This window comes from Cervus canadensis, chromosome 26, assembly GCF_019320065.1.
Source record: "Cervus canadensis isolate Bull #8, Minnesota chromosome 26, ASM1932006v1, whole genome shotgun sequence".
Classification (NCBI taxonomy): Eukaryota; Metazoa; Chordata; class Mammalia; order Artiodactyla; family Cervidae; genus Cervus; species Cervus canadensis.
Genome location: NC_057411.1, coordinates 45894864 through 45917398, shown reverse-complemented (window position 1 = coordinate 45917398; position 22535 = coordinate 45894864). Strand labels below are relative to the sequence as shown.

The following is a 22535-nucleotide window of genomic DNA, read 5'->3' as shown; positions in this document are numbered from 1 at the left end:
CTGTATGTTTTTACTCCACTGGAGTAGAGCAGCATTTTAATCCTGTCCCTATTATTGCATTAAAAGGACAGGCTGCAGTAATAGAAATATTTCAGATTGAGAGATAGTGCTTAAGTTACACTTCACACTTCTTTCACAACCTCCAAACCTACTCCAAGCTCAGACCAGTATGTTCACTCTCAGAATGGAATAAACATTGAATATATATGATAGACATAAGAGTCTTTCTCCTTTCTAATCCTGGTCCTCAGGCAGCACTGTAGTAGAACTTTTTGTGGCTCCCAGGGTACAGAAATACATAGGAGTAGGGGCAGGATACAAACGAAAAGCAGGGGAAGAAATCTTTGCTTTTCTTAATTACTTTTAGCATATTTAAATTTTGATTATTCCTAAGGGCTGGAAGAAGCATAAGCTGGAATCAAGATTGCCAGGAGAAATATCAATAACCTCAGATATGCAGATGACACCACCCTTATGGCAGAAAGTGAAGAGGAACTAAAAAGCCTCTTGATGAAAGTGAAAGAGAGGGAAAAAGTTGGCTTAAAGCTCAACATTCAGAAAACTAAGATCATGGCATCTGGTCCCATCACTTCATGGGAAATAGATGGGGAAACAGTGGAAGCAGTGTCAGACTTTATTTTTTTGGGCTCCAAAATCACTGCAGATGGTGACTGCAGCCATGAAATTAAAAGACGCTTACTCCTTTGAAGGAAAGTTACGACCAACCTAGATAGCATATTAAAAAGCAGAGACATTACTTTGCTAACAAAGGTCCGTCTAGTCAAGGCTATGGTTTTTCCAGTGGTCATGTATGGATGTGAGAGTTGGACTCTGAAGAAAGCTGAGCACCGAAAAATTGATGCTTTTGAACTGTGGTGTTGGAGAAGACTCTTGAGAGTCCCTTGGACTGCAAGGAGATCCAACCAGGAAATCCTAAAGGAGATCAGTCCTGGGTGTTCATTGGAAGGACTGACGCTGAAGCTGAAACTCCAATACTTTGGCCACCTCATGCGAAGAGTTGACTCACTGGAAAAGACCCTGATGCTGGGAGGGACTCGGGGCAGGAGGAGAAGGGGACGACAGAGGATGAGACGGCTGGATGGCATCACCGACTTGATGGACATGAGTTTGAGTAAATTCCGGGAGTTGGTGATGGACAGGGAGGCCTGGCGTGCTGCGATTCATGGGGTTGCAAAGAGTTGGACAAGACTAAGCGACTGAACTGAACTGAAGGTATATTTCATATATCCGCAGGCAGTTTGATTTAAAGTTCTTATACTGACATTATTAAAGATATTAAAATATACACTTTTGGTAGTAATTTGCTTTTTACTGCACTCAAGTGGGAAATCTTTTAAATGAAAACAGCTACTCTGTGCCTGAGGTTAAAGGTGAGTCAAAGGTGACAAAAGAAGAAAAAATAGTTATTCTTAAACTAGTCTATAAAGTCAAAATGCTTGTGAAAATAATACTGTCCACCCACCATGCACTGGTAAACGGCAATGTCTTATTTTTTGGCAAAAATTGTATCAGCTCACTGTGACACATTCCACATCAACAGATCTGATGTGCATGAGTTTTTTTTTTTTTTTTTTAAGAAAAGAAAAATGACTAAATAAATAATTGGACTTCCTTTGATGGACCAAATCTAAAATATGAAACCCATAAAAGGAATCCTTTTATAGTTAAAAGGTTATTAATGTGATATTGCTATAACATCTAGCATAGGAAGAGGAAAAAGTGAGTAGAAAACAGGAAGAAAGCCAGGCTACTTCTTGTTGAGTCACTCCTTTAGTATGTGCTTTTCTTTTTTTTAATATATTTTATTACTTACTGTGTTAAAAGTACTTTCAAACTCAAATAAGATCTCTCAATAGTTATTTCTAATGGGTATACTTTAAACAAATTTATTAACGTATAGTTGATTTACAATGTGTTCATTTTCTGCTGTACAGCAGAGTGACTCAGTTATACACATATGTGTGTGTGTGTGTATACACATATATATATATATTTTCTTTTTCATATTCTTTTCCATTTTGCTTTATCACAGGATATTTTCCTCTGACCATCAAATCTAAAATTTTAAAAGCAGACTCCTAGGAGGAACAACTAGAAAAATTACTAATGCTATACAACATGAGAGGAAAAGTTATCCACCACCATGCCCTAGCTGCCACACTTCACCTCCTGCTAAACTAAGCCGAGTAAGTACGACAACTGTCAGCTCTGTGCTACAGAAGGCTTCTACCAAAAGCCTTAAAGCCAAGTGAGAGTCTTCTTTCTTCCACTGCTGGGAGGCAGCTCTGAAGTAGAAGTCTTTGTGGCTCCCAGAGGACAGAGATATTTGAGTAAAGCACAAATTTTTGTTTTTTTCTTAATACAGTCATAGTCTACAATTATTAAATTAAGATAATAGAAGATAAACAACATTATTTTCCTATACCTTGTTTCAAAGAACTTCCTAGATTATGACATTTACATTGGTGTATACCAAATCAGGTGTATAAATCCCACTAAGATGAAACGTATATAAAAAGACAAGAATCCTAAATTGCTCTACAGTTTCTTAGTAAATGCAATTTTTTCAAGAGAACTAAATTTCCATATTAGAATACCACAGTGAAATAAGATAGTCCACAGAACTGAAAATAGGTACTAAAATTCTCAATTTTTCTCCTCTTCTCAGCTGCTAGTAACAATCTCTAGAAAGTTATTCAGCTTCAGTTTTCTAAGTCGTTAGTCTCTAAATCCTCTTAATTTTTTAGTTAGAAAAATTAAGAACCAAGAGATTCAGTGAAGCATTTCAAGAAACTAGATTCTGAAAATGAAGTTAAATTCAGACAATGTTGAAATACAAAACTGGAACTATTACTGACACGTATAAAATACTAGTTTCTGTCATCAATGATGACAGTTTTGCATGTTTGTTTTCAAAGTAACACACTCATGACTAGATAAAAAGAATTTGAAGCACTGGCACACATACATAAAATTTATCAAAAGGCACTATTGTTACTATCTATCCTCCATGGCTCAAGGAAGAGTTTTTACAAGCTAAGGAAAACCCTTTTACATGAGTACTATGGTTACTGGCACTTACAACAACCACATAAGTAGTATGGCTATTCACCACTTAGAGGATAATCTAGTGAAAGTTACTTTTGCTTCTTCTCATCCCATCATCACATCTACTTTTCTTCCTATCAATTTCTGCACATGAAAAAGAAAAACAAAGTTTAAGCCACAGAAAATGTTAGCTGCTTTCCTAGGAAGCTGAATAGAGTAGCATTGCATAGTCCTAGTCGTTTCCTTAAGAAAACAAGAACCCAAAGGGGAAGACTCTTGTGCGAGAGAGAAAGTGTGTGTGTGTGTGTGTGTGTGAGAGAGAGAGAGACAGAAAGTGCAAGTGCATGTGGTGTTAAGACAGAGAAAGAAAGGATTATTTTAAGACACAGAGAAGTATGAGCAACATGATTTCTATATGTCAGTGTTACTAGTAATCTGTTTGGTATTTGCCATGTTCAACTGGATCAAACATAAAACTAATAAACTACAGCTATAAATTATATACCATAGATAAGACAATCACAGATTGAGAGAGCAGAAAATTCATATTGCATGTCACCTTCAGTAGTATCTACTAAACACATCTCTTAAAAAACTATAAACAGATTTTAAAAGATATACAAATGACTTTAAAAATGGTTAAAATCTAGACATTTATAATGGAAAAATTTATTAAATAACCATATTAGTATGAAAATGTACCTTAAAGGTTAAGATATTTAGGGTTCAAAACTTGGACAAGTAAGTGTGGAAATCAAAACACAATTTTTCGGTGAGTTTCCAGACATTGCATGATAAATGTGGGATAATTACAACATTGATCAGTAAAACCCAATTAGAAACAGTTACACCATAGCAAACAGAAATGAATTACCTCGTCTTCGCCCATAACTCCTCGCTGCATGTAAACAAAGGACAAATTGTAAAATGTCAGAACTAAAAATAAGCCCACATAGACAAACATTTGTGACATGGAAAGCTATGTGGGCATCTGGAAATTAGAACTACTTTGTCTTAAGAGCTACCTCAATATCATCACACAACATGTGTATGGTATTTTAATATTTACAAAGCACTCTTTTATGTGCCATCTGAACCATATAAAAACTGTAAAATTAACTGGAAATACAAAATTTATTCTCAATTATGTTAAAACTCATGAATAAATATTTGTTTCATCTAATTGGGATAGGAATATGTAACACTTTATGGTTAAATAGCATCCCAAATATTTTTCCCAATGAATGGAGACAACTTCAATCCTTACTTTTCTACTTATTATAAAAAGTGATACAATATATAATGTTCAACTAGTAATTCAGGTCAACATCACTTTTTATGCAAAGCCCTGCATGGAAAAATAACTGGAAGACACAGAAGAGTGAAAAGATAAAACAATATTGAACTGGTCTGCTGAAGTCTACAGAGCTTAGACAGACAGAATACAAGACTCGTGTGTTCAAACTTGCTTAAGTGAAGAAATGATCAATGACAGACTAATAATGCTTTCAATCTTTTCGGTACATTTTATAACAGCTAAGTGTTTATTGTCTCCACATCTCGAGTAAGAGGGATTCCAATACAAACTTATTATTAGTATCTTCAAAGAACAGTACATATGTTAAACCTTTAAAAGTGTAAAGCAGAAAGTATTTCAACCTGTGTTACTAGCAGTTTACAGATTCCTCATGGAGAAAAAACACTGCAATTTATAGTACCAGTTTGATAAAATCTATAACTTGTTTTTAAATAACTCCCAAATTCGAGTATACTATGAGTATTTCTACTCTAGAATTAGCAGTAAACCAAAAATGACTGTCAAAATCAAGATCTTAATTCATATTCATCAATTTTTTTAGGTCTGGGAAAAATCTGTTATTGAAAAATTTCAAGTCAAAATACATATTAAAGGTTGTCAGAAATGTAGTCTCTCCAAAGGATGAAATTTAAAGATCAAAGGAAAACATTTTACATCATTAAACACATTCTATTGTAGAGATTTTACAAAATTAAAAAAAAATTATACTAAGGTTTTAATATAAAGAAGTGTGTCTACAGGGTGGGGCTACAGTCTTAGTTCCCCTATAATAAAAAGGGGAGAACCAAACTTGAAAAGTCTTAATCGTTTTTATTTCAAGAAATAAGCCAGTAAATGTAAGGTTTGTATTAGTCTTTTATATAAAGTAACTTCATTAACATCCCTGCATTTTACTGTCTTTAGTTACATATACTGTATGTACAGACTACTGTCTTCTGTTATATAAATGCAGACTTAACCTGTCCATGAGCTCCAGTTACCTCAAAACCTGGCAGATTTACCTCACCTATATACACATTTATATGTACCTTCCCTCTGTGTGTGTTTATGTATATATACAGATTATATTAATATATAGCTTAACTGATCTATATATTAGTTTAGGGTGAGGGTAGTAGTGGAAGTGGCATTTGGAATTTTGTCATCTAGGTCTTCTGAGACATATAGTCCTTAAGAAAAACAGGGTCTCAAAGAGACTGAAGATCAACTATGGAAAATCAGACACTAGGAATTATAAAAGGAGTTATCAAGAACAGGCTATGGAAGGATGAATTCCCTGAAGTCTTCATAGCTGTATTCAGCATCAAAGTGGTCAATAGGCCCCAAAGCACTTCAAAGCTTAAATCAAAAGTTGGGCTTCCTGCTTATCTAAAGGCATTAATCTAATATAAATTTGCTTTGGGGAATTTCATTCATGGTTGTAGAGGGTCAAATATTCAAAAGAAAATAAAACTTTTCATCAAATTTAATGTCATATTATAAAATTATGACTAAGTAATAATGTACAAACTCCAGGAGACAGTGAAGGACAGGGAAGACTGGTGCACTCCAGTCCATGGGTCACATGACTTAGCAACTGTACAACATAAATCATGATCTATTGAGAAAATTAATGACATCATAACCAGTTTATGGTCTTAGCTTTTATGTTCTTAGCTGAGGCTAGTCAAAACTAAAATAGTGAAAATATGCACAAATGTTCACAGCATCTTAGGTTTCATCTCATTTCTAGGCTTGAACACATTACTTAGAAAGTTTCTCCAACTATCTCATACCTGAGGAATTTTAGAATCCTGTAAAGAGCTATTGCCCTTATTTCTTGGACAACTCTCAGATTCCAAGTCTCTACATTACCAAAAATAGAACTGACTGCAGATGAAGCTAAACCATGTGAAACATTCCCTATTCCCTGTCATGGAAATAACCAATCTCCTACCATTATGCTAAACAATGGTGTGTGTACTCAACTTTCCTACTAGTATTTCTATGTGAATTTCATGGATATGTTCCACTGTAACCAAATCAGAATTATCAGAAATCTGCAGTGAGAAAAGAAAATCATTACATGTCTAGTAATCATTATGTTTTAATTAAAACAGACTTCTTTAAGCAGTATGCGCCTCCCAAACTCATTTAGAATATGATTTAGAGGAAAAAAAAGCAAATAATTTGTAGTATAAAAACACTGTACTTAAGAGTATTAAATTTCAGGTACATAGATTTATAAAGCATTATAAAAAGTGACGAACTGGCTATTTAACATACATGTGTATATATATATATATATATGTATATATGTATGTATGTGTGTTAAAATATATATTATAGACACACAAATATATATATTTCTTTGCTTTCAATGAAGGTAATAAGGATGTGAGAAAAGCCTGAAGATCCTTCCTATACAAGGGATGTTACAGTTTGGCCCTGGTTACCAATAATCTGTTTTGATTCTAACCGGCAGCTACTTAAAAAGAAAACAGGATAATTCTAACCTTCTCCTTAGGACTTTTGTGCCCTTAGGTATTTACTCTCAGCAACAGTCTGTGGTGCCTGAATTACTGCAACTGGAGGAAGGGATAGGTAAACATACCAAATCAGCTGGAAATATTTAAAGGTTACCGTTTTCTTGGTGTGAAGCTAAAGACATTATGTTTTGTTCTAAAAAGCCAAAACCAAGGAGAGAAATATTCCCATCTACTTCACTTCCATCAGCATCAAAAAAGAACTGATTGCATACTCAAGTTTCCTATTTTCATGACTGAATATACTGAAAACAATTTCATTACTGAGTACATTTTCTTAATTAAAAGATATACATAATTTCCTCCTAAAATAGAGCAAACTCTTGATTACAAACATTGGTGTATGTGGTTAATCACAACAAATCTGAATTTCAAACCAGCTTGCTACCCCCTCACACACTTCTGCTCTGTTCCCCTTTTGAAAAATCACATGTACTAATAAAAATGTAAGCCATTTTCCTTGGGAGACATGTGAAGGGAGTACAGTAATAGAAAGAAATACTCCAATGATACACCATTTTGTATTACTCCTAGAAAATTTTTTTTTTACTACTGTTAATTAAAAATTAAGATTTATACACTTAGAAATACAAACATTAAAGCTGTCATTCTAACATCAGACTTGGTTTTTAGACAATCTATCCATTGCTATATAATGCAACTTCCCTAAGGTACTCCTAGATGTTAAAGCTGGACTCTTCCACAATATCTGAATTATTTAACAATGGCAGTGTTCACTAGTCAACTGGATTTCTAACTGAATTGAGGAACACGGTCTATTGTAGGAGCCTATTTGCAGTTATATCTCTATGACATTTTTTACTGTTAAAATCTGTGGAAAAAAAAAAATCTAAAGAACAACTTCATGAGACATACAGGAATGGGATTATAACTTTTTTTTATCTGAGTAAACAGAGGCTCAGAGTTAACAGATTTGCCAGGGGTACTTCAGAGTCTCACCAATTTTGACCAACTTCCTGACCTTTACTCCAGTCCCTGTTTGTCCTTTATTATTCCTTACTTAAAAGGAGTATTTACATGTTTAGCTATCATGCTAATTACTCAGGAAAGCAGAATCACAAGACCTTTACATCGTCTGCCTTATCTTCATAACCCCTAGACCTGAGTTTATACATTATCTTTTAATGGACTCAAGCCTAGCACCACTAGAACATCACAGATTTCCGCCACTCCTGTATTAGCTAAGGAATGATCTTAAACTGCAATAGGCATGTGTTTATTTTAATGTGCATTTGTGCACCATCAAAAGTCATCCTGGGTGCCACAAAGGGCAAGTATACCACACTTGAGAAACACTGCTTGAGGAAATCATTTTATTTTCATTGACTCCAACTTTGAGCTTCTTCAAAATGGTTCTAGCTAGGCTTTCTGAAGTAACATCAGTCTTTGTCCACTATAAATAACCTTCCTTCAAACGCTTGAAAATTCCAGTTAAGTCTTCTCTTAATTTTATATTCCCCAAACAGATCCAGCTTCTTCATTTATGCACAAGACACAATTTTTACTCTTTCAAAGTTATTTTGTCACTGTTTATCACCCATTACCACAACCAACTTTTACTGTCAGGAACTGTTCTAAATGCTTCATGTGAACGAAATCACTCACTTCTCACAAGATCCTTCTGAGGCAGGCAGAATGCTGTCTCTCTTTTACACATGAGGATTCAGAGACAAAGGAAAGTTAGGTAAACCACCCAAGGTGACACAGTTAGAAATAGCGAACTTGGGTTTAAACCCAGATACCCTGGCTCCAGAGTCTGTAATTCCGACCACTGCCAACTATTGCTCAACCACCACATGAAAGGAATACTGATGCAGAATTTATTACCAATGTTGATTTTAAAGGTCAATAATATCAGCTATGCTTGTTGGTTAAATAATATTACTAAATCAGTTGCCTAATGGTGAGTTAAATTTGTGACAAACTAAAAAGACCAACAATTTAAAAAGCAGGTCTATGCACTGAGATGCTATAATTTCTTTAATCAATAATATTTCATAATAACTCAGTATAGGCAGAAGTTTGATATTAATATCACTTAATTCTCACTTCTCTCTTCAATAACCTTGACATCTACAAAAAACCCTACATTCTTAACATTTAATACTTTCTTACCCTATAAATATACCTTATTTTCTGCTCTTGCTTTTCCTCTTAACCAAGGATCCCAGATAAGCAAAGGTTTTTTTTTTTTCCCCTCTCTGGATCCAGTTGTTTGTATTGGCCTAAACACTTCTGATGTCCTAGATTCATCATCATTTTTCTCTCCTAGTCCCTGGCAAAAAGTTCAGAATTTCCAGGATGGCTTACTGTACTGAGTATGTACTATAAGCCTAAAATGGAATTCTGTAAAGGATGCTAACATAAAGAACAGATTTGTCCATACGACGTAACTCCTGTGTGCCTTAATTTTATTATTCTCCAAACAAATCCAAGTCTTTCATCTATTCATAGGACATGATTTTTACTCTTTCAAAGTCATTTTTGAAAATATATATATTTAATAAAATATGATTAGGTCTACTATGTGATGAAACACTCAACATCTAGATTATTTATAAAGGTTTTAGACAACTGAAGAAGTCAATTCATTTAATAATGTTTAGTGCAACCAAAAGTACAAACTGTAAAAATAGTGTGGCTACTAAGCTCTGTTCACATAGAACCAACACATTCTATTGTGATTACGATACACTTCTGAATCATTCTATTTTACTATGTATTCAGCAGTCTAAGAACATCTGTGAATGATCTAACAAATTATCTCATACAGCACTTTCCTTCAGATAGATTTTAACAGAATACGTGAAACATATGCAAATTAACTTTTCAACTGAATAGCTTTTCTTAGAAGTTAAAAATAGAAATGTGAATGATCTTTATTTACCACACAGACTGTTCCAAAAGAAAAGGATTTAAGGAAGTCAGGATCAGCGTATTAAAAGTGTATCATTACCTAAAGTTATTATTTTATAAATCAAGCCATAAAAGTAATAAAGACTATGGTCTATTTTCTGTTTTGTAAACTCAATTTCAACAATATAATTTTCAATCACAGATTTAGAATTCAGAGACCAGCTGCTTAAATGACGATATGGTTTGTTAATTCCATGGTAGAAAAAAGGCTAAATGAAGAAGTCCTGGAATGTAATTTCCAGTGCCTTTCTGGTCAAAGTCTATAGACTGCTAGACCTCTGTAAGGCCTAGAGTGAACATGACCTCAGTCTAGAGTGCAGAGTCTGTTAATACTGTGACAATTCTACTTCTAACCATCCTAGAAGATCCTCAGGAATAAATAAACCAGTGATTAGACTAGGCTAGCATGTGATGGGTATTCACTACAGAAAGGTCAAATGTTGAACAAATCAATCTGTCACCTCACTTAACTCTTTGCTTCTTCAATTCTTCTTTTATTCCATAATCCTATCTACCTTGACTATCTCCTAGGTAGCCTAGACTTTCTTCCTATCTTTCCATCTTTACTTAATATTAATTTTTACTTAACACTAGAGTTCACATGGTCTAGCTTCACACTGGCTGTTTTTTCACTCTTTGTTTCCCAACTTCATTGCCAACTTTTTTAAGCAAAGCTTTAGTTGAAGAAGTGTCAAGCCACTCTAGCAATTAATTATGTATTTTAAAGGAAGTCCTATACTATCTTTACCATTCCTTCTTCATCCTTCTTCCCTCTTCTCAGACCTGCCCCTTGAACATACTCTACAATAAATAAATGCTATTTAAAATTTAAAAATAAATAAATAAATAAAAGCAACCTTTGCGAAGGGTATTTTAATCCTGCTGTGTCTACTCCAAGGTCGTGGAAGTGCTAGGTACTGTGACTCCAAATGCAATATTTGTCCAACAGAAAGAAAACAACTTTAATGAAAGTCTATTTATTCTTTTTCATGAGAGTAAAATTCACTGTGTAAACTTTATAACTAGAAAAAAATTAAGTCTGACTAGCATATTTAGAGAATCACCAGTATATTTCCCAGTTGAACATAAACACAAGTGTTATAATATATAATAACAGGTTCTACACACTTTGTAAATAGTATCTCATTTAATTCTCATAATGAACTTTGAGACTGCTATTCCCATTTCACAGATGGGAAGCTAAGGCTCATGGAAGTTACTTAAACAAGTTAACACAATAAACTGGAAAGCTGATATTCAAACTCAGGACTGCTTCCGTAGTCATAACCATTGATTTAAATCATGCTGTCACAAGTATGCTTCAATGGCTGCTTTGCCAGTGAGAATATGCTCAAACTCCTAATTCTATTTTCTATACAGGAAGAGTTGCAGCTTCATTTTTATACTTATAAAATGATTAACTTGTATGTATGGGGAAGGTTTAGAGAAACATGTATTCAGTCATCTTTATATAAATCAATTGAAAACATAAAATGTTTTATAAAAACTTACCATTTAACATCAATAGATTGTCAGTTCCTGGATGTGGATAGCTCAATCGACCTTTAAAAAGATGGGAAAGGGAAGTTTGAAGATTATGGAGCTATTTGAAAAGCAAAAAAGAAAAAAAAAAGGAAGGGGAGTAAGGAGAATAAATTTACTGAGCATAGTACAGTTCTTCAGGAATAAAAAATTAATGTTTAGTTCAAAGTGTATTAACTGAAACTACCTTTGCAAGTTGAAAATGAAAACAGTGAACTTTTAGTTCTAAGACTATAAGAGCACAATATGATTTGGGGGCAACCCTTATGGAACCAAGTTTTGTTTTTTTGGAATATAAAAACAATGTAGGTAATCCTAGTCTTTCAAACTTAATACAGGATGTGAAAATTAAAAAAAAAAAAAATCTCAAATCTGTTTGCAATTCTCTCTAAAGGTCTATTTTCCCAAAAATCATATTTGAAGGACAGAAACTTATATTCTTAAAAACACACACACACACACACACACACACACACACACAAATAAGCCACAAAAACTCTTCTCAACTTACTCTTGAATTCAATATGATTTTATAAGCTGAATTTAAATAAAGCTTAATAAAAACATCTTAAAGGTTTTACTACAAATAATATTGGAAATTTAATACTGTTTGGTATTATTCAAAGTTTATAAATGAGACAAAAATAACATAAAAAATGCAAATATTAAAGCTTAGGAGCGTGAATACTTCTTTTTGAGTAATCCTTCATTAGGGAATTTTGCATTTAGAAAAATACAGAAGGGACAACTACTATATACTGCTGTGGAAGATAAAAAGTTATACATGAACAACTGTTCATGTATTACATGATGTTTTACATCAACATTTATTTGATTAAATCCCAATAGTGAGGATGATCATTTGTTTGTAGTCCGTGAAAATATAGGATTTTCCTTGAATGACTGAATCTGTGATAGGCTATTAGAAACGTACATTAAAGTCTGCTCAGAAAACTTTGAAAAATTAAATATCTGTGAGATTGCATTTTAGAAACTTTTAGCACAGCCCTTGAAAAAGACACTATGACACAGTGCAGTGTATTGATACCAGAAGGAGAAACCAACGACTGTCAATGAACCTGACATGATTTGTAAGGAGTACAGAGTAACCACCTCAGCAAGTGCTTTATATTTTGAGGGTCCTCTTCAAAATATCCCACACAAAACAGATATTTTCTACTGGCTTTTAATTATGAAGTTAAAGAATTTTATCATGTCTGGTGCAAGAGCAAGTGGCAAAGGTAATCCAATTTTGATGTTAAAACAGATAAGCAGATATATACATATTTGTGTGTGTATATGTGTGTGAATATATATATATACACACACACACACATATACCTATACATACACACACACACGTCATCTGAGTTCTAATTTAACTAAACACTTCGTTTTCACACTGAACTTAAACTAAATGTTTCTGACCTTCAAAGGACAATTTACCAGCCCTTATTGACGCCTAAGTTTCACGCAACATGACATTAGTTAATGGAATACCATACAAATAAGTTTACTGATGTGATACTTTAGTATGGAATGAGAAACAGGAGAGTAAGTACAAAGGGCATAAGATAGAGTTAGGAAGCAGAGCTCTCTTGAACTGGATATTTCAACAGTGTGGAACATTACTTTGAAGGATCATAGTTTATTTTGGAAATATGCCTATTTCTAAACATCTTGTTGCAGATGACCAAATTTAGAGAACAATTTAAGGCTACAAAAAAAAAAAATCACCCTTATACTTGAGACTGAAAACCAAAACCCCTAACAAAGTGGCAACCTGTATTGCTCTGTTCAGTGTAACAAGTTCATTAGTCTGTACACTGATACTAAGGATACAAACACTAGTGAGATAGTCTCTGCTTATGATGTGGTAGGTGAGACAGACACAAATAAACAATTACAATACACTTAGCCAAGGGTAAAGAGTTATGTACAGTAGCCTATATTAAAAAAACAAAAACACAAATGAGTATTTAACCAAGTCCAGGGATTCAAGCAAGATTTCCAACAAAAGCAAACTAAGCAAAGCCTTAAGCCTAGTTCCACTTCAAAAGACACTCAACTTCCAACTGCCACATAATTATCCTCTAATAGGTTCACTGTTGACTTTATTTTTTATCCCAAGACACAGGTAACAAGATATTTTCATTACTAATAGTCTTTTGACTTCTTGGCTCTGAATGGACTTAAAAGGCACATCTTATGTGGAAAGTTCAATAAACAGATATTCTATTTGCAAATGGATAGACATGCGTAAATATGTTCTAAAATATAATTCTTCAAAGAAGAAAATTTCTCGAGATAATAAAATACTCCAAATTGAAATAAGCAGATTTAGATTTGTTTTAAAATTACCTAGTTACTTTTCCTCTACCATAGTGAAATACTAATACATCTTTACAAGTAAACTTTCACAGCTCTATTTTACATGTGAGTGAGTGAGTGAGTGTTAGTTGCTCAGTCGTGTCGGACTGTATGTAGCCTACCAGGCTCCTCTCTCCATGGGATTTTCTAGGCAAGAATACTGGAATGGGTTGCCATTCCCTTCTCCAGAGGATCTCCCCAACCCAGGGGTAGAATCCAGGTCTCCTGCGTTGCAGGCAGATTCTTCACCGTCTGAGCCATGAGGGAAGCCCATCTATTTTACAAGGGATAGTATTAAAATTACTTTCATTAAGAATCTGCCAATTGACAGTAATAACTAACACTGGAGGTTTTATGGGCTTCCCTGGAGAATGGATTGGCCTAACCCACTCCAGGATTCTTGCCTGGAGAATTCCACAGACAGAAGAGCCTGGCAGGCTACAGTCCATGGGGTTGTGAAGAGTCAGACACAACTGAACAACTAACACTTGCACTTGGCGGGTTTATGATGTACCAGGAGCTTTTCTTGGAGAAGGAAATGGCAACCCACTCCAGTGTTCTTGCCTGGAGAATCCCAGGGACGGGGGAGCCTTAGGGGCTGCCGTCTATGGGGTCACACAGAGTCAGACACAACTTAGCAGCAGCAGCAGCAGGAGCTTTTCTAAGTTCTTTACAGCGAATTACTTAACCCTCACAACAATCCTGACTTAGGTACCATTATCTTCCCACTGGAAGATAAACCTTGCCCCCAAAAGTTAAAACATCTAGCCCAAGATTGCAGCACTGGCAGGATTCGATCCAGGCAGATGACCTACACACTTAACACTATCTTAGCAATGACCTCCTAGCTAATAACAACCTGGATCAAAGTATGCATGGTTGGTTGTACAAAAAAATTCATTCAATGAAAATATTCACAGAATGATTATGCAGCATAGATAACTTATCCTTTAATACATAAAAAAAAAAAAAACAGAAAAAAGCCACATTGCTATAAAACCAGTTTCCTCCTACTGTCTAAAGGCCTGTGGCACAGAGGTAGTTGTAGATTAACACCTGTTTTGTCAATACTAGGGCACACAAATGGGCAGACAGAGAGCTGCCCACAGGGAAAAAAATTATAGATTTTCCCAACCTTTCTTGTAGTCAAGTGTGCCCACGTATCTAACGTGTGGTCAACAAATGTAAAACAAAACTGGTAACTGAAGTTTCTGGCAAGTATCCTTAAAAGGGAAGCTCTTCCCTTTTCTTTACCATTTCTCCTGCTTTCTGGAATGCATATGCAATGGCTCAACCGAATCAGCTATCTTAGATCATGAGGCAGAAGCTGGGTGTGAAGACTACCAGACTGAAGGACCCCAGACCCATGAGAACCACAACACTACTTCTCCGAGTCTTATGTTTATGTAAAAGAGAAAACGCCTATCATATTTAAGCTACTTAGGAATTCTCAGTTATACCAGAAGAAGTTAACTTTACAGATAAAGTCCTCTAGCAACGAATTTGAGCAAACTGAATTTTAGTTAATTGGGCTATTATTTATGATTGTAAAAATATGACAAAATATAGTAGTGTCATGATGGTTTTAACATATCTAAAGAAATAGGTATACACTCCCTCTTGGTCTCTTTTACATTAAAATACTATAAAGTGGAAAATAAATAATTTTGAAAAATCTGTATTCTTAGGTGTTGGTGAATAACTAGAAGACCCACAATACCTTAAAAATTGTCTTATTAGTCTGATTTTTAACAATATGCGTAATACATATACAAAAAGACTAATTCATGTTAGCCATTTTAGATGCATATTACCACATCAAAAAACACTGACAAATACGACAACTGCATACAACTTACCAACTATAAAATAAAGATAAATTATTCACAGGTCAATATTTAAAGACATGCAATAAGTTAAGCCAATATTAGACTATTCACACTTACTACCAACACAAAGAACTTATTAGTGACAAAATGATAACATCTATTTCATGTTTCCTTAGATTTATAAACATTCTTTTAAAGCTATAGAAATATGAATTAGGAAGGACAGAATGAAGCAATCATTTCCCCAACATCTCTTAATGATTGTGTATTCTCAAATTTAAAGCTTCTAGTTAATGAGAAGATACCCATTTGATGAATTTAGTTGCTAAGCTGTGTCCAACTCTTCTGTGACCTCATGGACTGTAGCCCACCAGGATCCTCTGTCCATGGGATTTTCTAGGCAAAAATACTGGAGTGGGTTGCCGTTTCCTACTCTAGGGGATGGCCCTGACCAAGGAGTTGAATCCACGTTTCCTGCATTGGCAGGCGAATTCTTCACCGCTAAGCCACTAGGGAAGCCCGTTCAACCTATAGTCTTACTTCCTGTCCCGGATCCCATATTCTCTTGGTTCTCCTCTATCAGCAGCCACTCCTAAGGTCTTCTTTGCAAGTAATTTATCTTCCTCCTCTTCTCAACCCTTAAATGCTAAAGCTCCCATGGTCAATCCTCAGATTTCTCTCTCTACACTGTCTCCCTGGATGACATTATCTGCTACCAAAACTTCATATGTCATCTCTAAGCAGATGACACTCATGTTATATCTCTTAACTGCAACTCTCTACTCTAACTCTGTATTTCCCTAGATTAGTATACAGTATTTTTTCTCTTATCAACACACTGCCCAACCTGACTACTCTTCACCAGCTCCTTCACTGTCTGCCTGGCCTAAGCCATCTCCATCTCCTCACAGATGGCCAGAATAACCTCACGGTCTTGTCTCCACTCAGCAGTGATCCTTCTAAAACCTAAGTCGGCTTATGTTGCTCTATTGCTTAAAACCCTCCCCCATTTATCTGACCCTTCATCGTCTACCATTCTAACCGCAGTGGCTTCTGCTATTACTCAAACATGCCAGGAACATTCTCATTTCAGGATCTGTATACTTCCTCCCCTTTTGGATCCAAAATGCACTTGCCTACATATGACCAAAGTCACACCTCTCACTTAAGTTAGGTCTTTAACAGATGCCATCACAGACAATCCTGTCTAAAGCAGCAGCTTCATTCTTTCTCTGTACCCTTGACACTATGCTTCTGCCTTCAAACAGAAGGCAGATTGATTGACAACACTGATTTCTGTTGTCTCTGTCCTTCATTAACCAGACCCATGAGGGCAAGACTGTCATTTTTTATTCCCTACTCTTTCTCTAGTATGTAACACAGAGCTTGGTACATAACAGATTCAAATATTTATTAAATGGATGAAAAACAATCTCATTCTGTTATGTGAACTATGAGCTCGATCTAAAGCACAGGACCTAAATATGCATTTGTATGTGAGGCATGGAAAAGACATTCAGTAAATTAAAAAAAAAAAAATCACAAAACAAGCTTTCATCAGTTCACTTCTAAACCCCTTAAATATGGGGAGGGGAGAGAAAAAGACAAGTCCTAATTTTGCTCTTTGCCAAGATTAATTTTTCCCATCTCCACAACTGTTTTCTTTTTCTTTAATGAATGCATCCAAAAAATGATCTTCAAAGCCCCAATATTCACAGTTAATGATGCCGACCAATTTCTCATTAGTGATGAGAAAGTTGCTGAGCAACAATGCCACACGTTCTGCCAACTCTTTTAAACAGGGGAAAAAAAAAATCACACATTCAGAGTTTGAGTTAGAATAGTTAACCAACTAGTAAGAGAGGTGGTATGGTGTGGTGATTCAAAGCACAAACTCAAGAACTATTAAATTCCACCAACTACTAGCAATGAAATTTAGATATGTATTATTAGTAAGCCACCACAATTATCCAACTGTAAATTAAAGCTAAATATCTACCCTTAGTTGTGATAATTAACTAAATTAATACATACATGTAGAGTCCTCAGAACAGAGCTTAGCATGTATCAAGTGATCAATAAATGACAGGTATGATATGTTACATACTGGGTACATATATTAAACCAACACATACACAACACTCTTAAATAAGAACTAATACTTCCTTTTTATGTGCTTTAAACAAAGCATTGCTCCCACTGCTTTGGAAGACTCTTCTCATGTATCTTTCATTATCTACATTTCACCTTTATTTTGAAATCCAATTAGGAAAAAAAAAAATGGTTCACAGGAAGCCTGGTAAAATCCACTCAGAATGTGGTCATTACCAACCTTGAATAACTTCAATCTCTGCTCAGATCCAAAGGGAAGGTCAGTCATTCCTGACCTCACTCCCAAATCTCAATGCATGCCTCATAAAAACCTAAGAATAAGATCATACAAACATAGGAAAGACCCTTAGATCCAGATCCCAAGAAAGCAACAGGAGCATTCCTTACCTTCATCTAATAAAAGCCACCAGTCTACTTTAGTTTCGAGGAAAATTAATCAAGCTAATTCACTCTTAAATAAGGATCCCATCATAACTTTCTTCACTTAATAACTTTCAAAACCTTTATCCAGTTAATACTAGACCATACATTAGGAGGGCTTCTCCAGTAGCTCAGCTGGTAAAGAATCCGCCTGCAGTGCAGGAGACCCTGGGTCGATTCCTGGGTTGGGAAGATTCCCTGGAGAAGGGATAGGATACCCACTCCAGTACTCTTGGGCTTCCCTGCTGGCTCAGCTGGCAAAGAATCTGCCTGCAATGCGGGAGACCTGGGTTTGATCCCTGGGTTGGGAAGATCCCCTGGAGGAGGGCATGGTAACCCACTCCAGCATTCTTGCCTGGAGAATCCCCATGGACAGAGGAGACTTGTGAGGGCTACAGTCCCTGGGGTCTGTAAACACCAAGGAACATAGAATATGAATAACTTTCTTTAAAGTATAACCACAGAGAAAGACAAAAACAATAAAGGCCTAAACTTAAGTCGTTAATCATCTGGTAAGATAATGTATTACTGTAAAATCACTTCAGTAAAACTGGTAATAATTGATATATGCAATTAAATGTTAAAATCATGTTGCGCTAATGGTCACAAAACTTTAAATTATAAAAGGGTTTATTAACAAAAGGAATATTGAGAATAACAAATGGGCAATCAAACATCATCAGTGGTAGTATAAACTGACATAAAACTTAAAAATAAATTGGCAAAAGTGGGGGGTGGGATGATTTAGGAGACTGGGTTGGCACAGACACACTAGTGTGCATAAAGCAGACAACCAGTGAGCGCCTCCTGCATGCCCAGGGCGCTCAGCGCTCCACAGGGACCCAGATGGGAAGGAAGTCCAAAGAAGAGCGGGTGTGTGTACACAGAGCTGATGCACTTCACTTCACAGCAGAAGCTAACACAACACTGTAATGCAACTATACGCCAATAAAAAGTAATAAAACAATAACCTTAGTCACACTGAGGGAATATTAAGACTGCTGGTCACAACCATGGTCCGATCCCACAAGAGTTGGAACACAAGAGTCTCCCAGTAGCAGAGACAGCATCAACCAACCACCACAGGTCAGGCAGCAATCGGGTTTTCAAAAGACACTGTTTTAGAGCCAGAGAAAGAAGCATCCCACTTCCAAACTGAGACTCTGCCCCTCACCCAGGAGGATACATGAGTTTCCTTCCTTCTTATGCTTATTGAGACAGGCTGGGACCTGGGACCCTTTGCTGCAGTGAGTTCACCTGCACAAAGGTCTCTTTGAGCATCAGAATACAAAGAAACCATACGGAACTAAAAATAAAGTGCCTACATATGCGGTTGCAGCACATTATGAACAATAAGATACAAAAATATAAAAAGCTCAACTGCCACTTCTAAGGCTTCAGGAACAAAAGCAGGGTCCTGTGCATGATCGATCCCTGCACACAGCGCCTCCAGGGCCACCAATGGTGGGTGGACCGCTTAGGCCACCCGCTGGCCTGACCCACAGATCCACCCCTACCTTCACACCATTTAAAGGACCAATTCACCCCCGCCTCAGGAAGCATGGGAGGGAACAATGAAAACCTGTTACTTGTTTTCACTCCCTTTTGCTGTAGCAGGAGTCAAAAGAAACCTTGCCTCCATGGTGGCTCAGATAGTAAAGAATCTGCCTGCAATGCAAGGGACCCAGGTTCAATCCTTGGTCCAATCAATGGGTCAGGAAGATCCCATGGAGAAGGGAATGGCAACCCACTCCAGTATGCTTCCCTGGAGAATTCCATGGACAGAGGAGCCAGATGGCTATAGTCCACAGGGTCGTAAAGAGTCGGACAAGACTGAGTGACTAACACTTTCACACTTTGGGGGAAAAAAAAAGTTGGCAACATGTGTCTAGTGCCTTGAAAACAAATGTAATGTCTATTCTATGGAAGTAAACTCAGAAAAAGCTCATTAACTTTCATTTAAAAATTCAAATACCCAAATGTACAACTGTAGGGGAATGGTTATACAAACTATTTTGCATGCATGTAAATGATTTTAAAAGTTCTAAATAAATATTGATAAAAAAATTTTGTGGAGCAATGTTTAATCTTTCAACCAATAATATACTGAGCTTGTTCTATTTGGTTGGCACTAATACAGATGCTGATTCAAGATAAAGCAAAAACAGAAGTGGTCAATGTTCCCATGATACACTATCATGTGAATAGAAATATACACTGAAAAAAAATAACTGAATCAAAAATAAATGAGAAAAGTGCTCCAATTGAAAATCAACATGGTTGCTTAGCAATTCTTACAAAGTAACCCACTACTGACTAGAGTGTCAAAGAAGCTTCACTAAGGAGGTACCTGAACCAGGGGTTATAGAGTCTTCCAACTGAACATGGAGGACTGAATATTTCTGCTGCTTTCTGAAACCCCTAAAATGACAGCATAGAAGTTTTAAAGAGGCATAACCACCATTAGGACAAAGAGGATTGGACAGGATCACAGAAGAATCATATCAACATTTTCAAAAGCTGTGAACGTGAATGGCTGAGTGGTAGTTGACTGTGGAGACCAGAAATCACCGAAAACACTAAAGATAACCTGGTGTGTACATGGGGAAGATTATCAAGAAATAAGCTGTTTACTACAGCGAAAGCCCCCAAAAGTTGAGAAATAAGCAGCTCTGGTTATCACTCAGAGTAGATATGACTAGAACTGAAAACTGGGAGGCGGATGATTGGTTCAGCAGAGACACATGCAGCCCCTTCTCTGGCTCTTCTAAGAAGGCTAACTAGGCAGGACTACAGCTTCCAGGCAGAAGAATGGAAGGCAGACATCCAAGTCCATTCCCCAGATCAAAAGAAAATATATGAACACAGATACTGTGACATGCAGATCCACTTACAGTAATGCTCACTAGATCATAAGCTGTAACTACACACAGTTTCCAATAACCATTTCTGTTTATCTTTAAAAATGAATGGACAGCAAAGGATCATAAGATACTTAACAAAAGTCTCCAGCATGAGAAAAAAAAAAGAACAAAACCAAATAATTACAAAAGAGGAACTTAAAAGAAGCATAGACAATACAAGGAACTGGAAAAATAATTGTTTAAATACTTCAGAGAAATAATATCAAAGAATAAAAATAAGAAAGTTCTGAGAATTTTTCTAAAGAGGGTCTTAAAAGTCATTCAGAGAAAATTTTTTAAATAAAAAAATCATTAGAAGGATTGAAAGTAAGAGATGAGGAAACACTTCCAAAAGCAAAACAAAAGATAGTCATGAAAGTTAGAAAACCAAATGGTGAATATAGGAGACTTAATATTTCAAGAAAAGCAATTTCAGAGAGGGGTAATATAAAAAATAGAAGAGAAGAAATTATAAAAAAAAAAAAGTACCCAAAATTCCCAAGAACTGAAGGAAATTAATCTCTGAAATAGGAGGACTCAACTAATGTGCAGTACAAGAAATAAAACAATAAAATGGAATGAAAGAAGGAAAGATGGATGGAAGAAAGAGGAAGAAGACAGATAGGTAAAGTCCCCCACCATCATACATGGGAAGACCAAATTCATTAGTACAAAATTTCAGAACCACAGGCATGAAAATATTCTAAAAAGCTTCCAGTAAAAAAATTAAAATTAAAATACAGAAAACAAGACCATCATACAAATGAACAGGTTTTAGAATGGTGTTAAATTTAACCCTGGAAGTAATGAAGCATTGCTTTCAACATTCTAAATCACTAATACATAATTCCACACAAGCCTACCATCTTATGTAGGTAGAATAAACATGTTTTCATACATACAAGCCTCAAAATTGATATCCCATCTGAAACAAGGCTGTAAGATAGGCCCAATAAAACATATATAAACCATTAAGAAAGAACATGGAAATTAGGACATGAATCCCAAAGGAAAAAGGAATTCTTGGGCTTAGGGAAACCCTAAAATGACAGTTATGATGGGCTACAAGGATACTCACACCACCGGGGCAGGGGCGGGGGGGAGGAGGGGGGAGGTGGAAAAAAGACAACTTACATGACTATTTGATGTTTTTACACGTTTTACATGTTAAAAGAGAAGCTTCAGTGTTTTACAAATATATTCTGGGATGAATTAGTGTAAGTACTTAGAAAACTAAGCAAACAAACCAAAAGAGACAGAGATGAATTCCAGGAAAAACAAAGTTATATGAGAAAGAAAATGTTACAGTACAAAACATATGAGGTTCACCTGTAAATAGCATTTGTATTATCACAGTAATTGCAACCTCTAAACAAAAGTGGTCCTAAAATAATTTTTAGAGGACAAAGCAGTGAAAATGTTGGGGGTATGGGTAAATCAAAGTAGAGAGCCTACAGACAATACCTAAAATGTAGGAACTATAAAGCATAAGCATATTATTTATAAATAA

General features: G+C 35.7%; 1 protein-coding gene across 6 annotated transcripts in view; it reads right to left on the bottom strand.

Annotated features, from left to right (window-relative positions):
- CPEB2 (cytoplasmic polyadenylation element binding protein 2) overlaps positions 1-22535 on the bottom strand; it is a 73163-nt gene that overhangs the window by 26204 nt on the left and 24424 nt on the right. For 3 of the 6 annotated variants that reach the window (XM_043447646.1, XM_043447648.1, XM_043447650.1), the window contains 2 exons: positions 11362-11412; positions 3944-3967 (listed from right to left, as the gene is read on the bottom strand). In XM_043447646.1, coding sequence (XP_043303581.1) covers positions 3944-3967; positions 11362-11412 — 75 coding nt within the window. The remainder of the gene's footprint in view (positions 1-3943; positions 3968-11361; positions 11413-22535) is intronic. The other 3 variants (XM_043447647.1, XM_043447649.1, XM_043447651.1) reach the window with 1 other exon arrangement.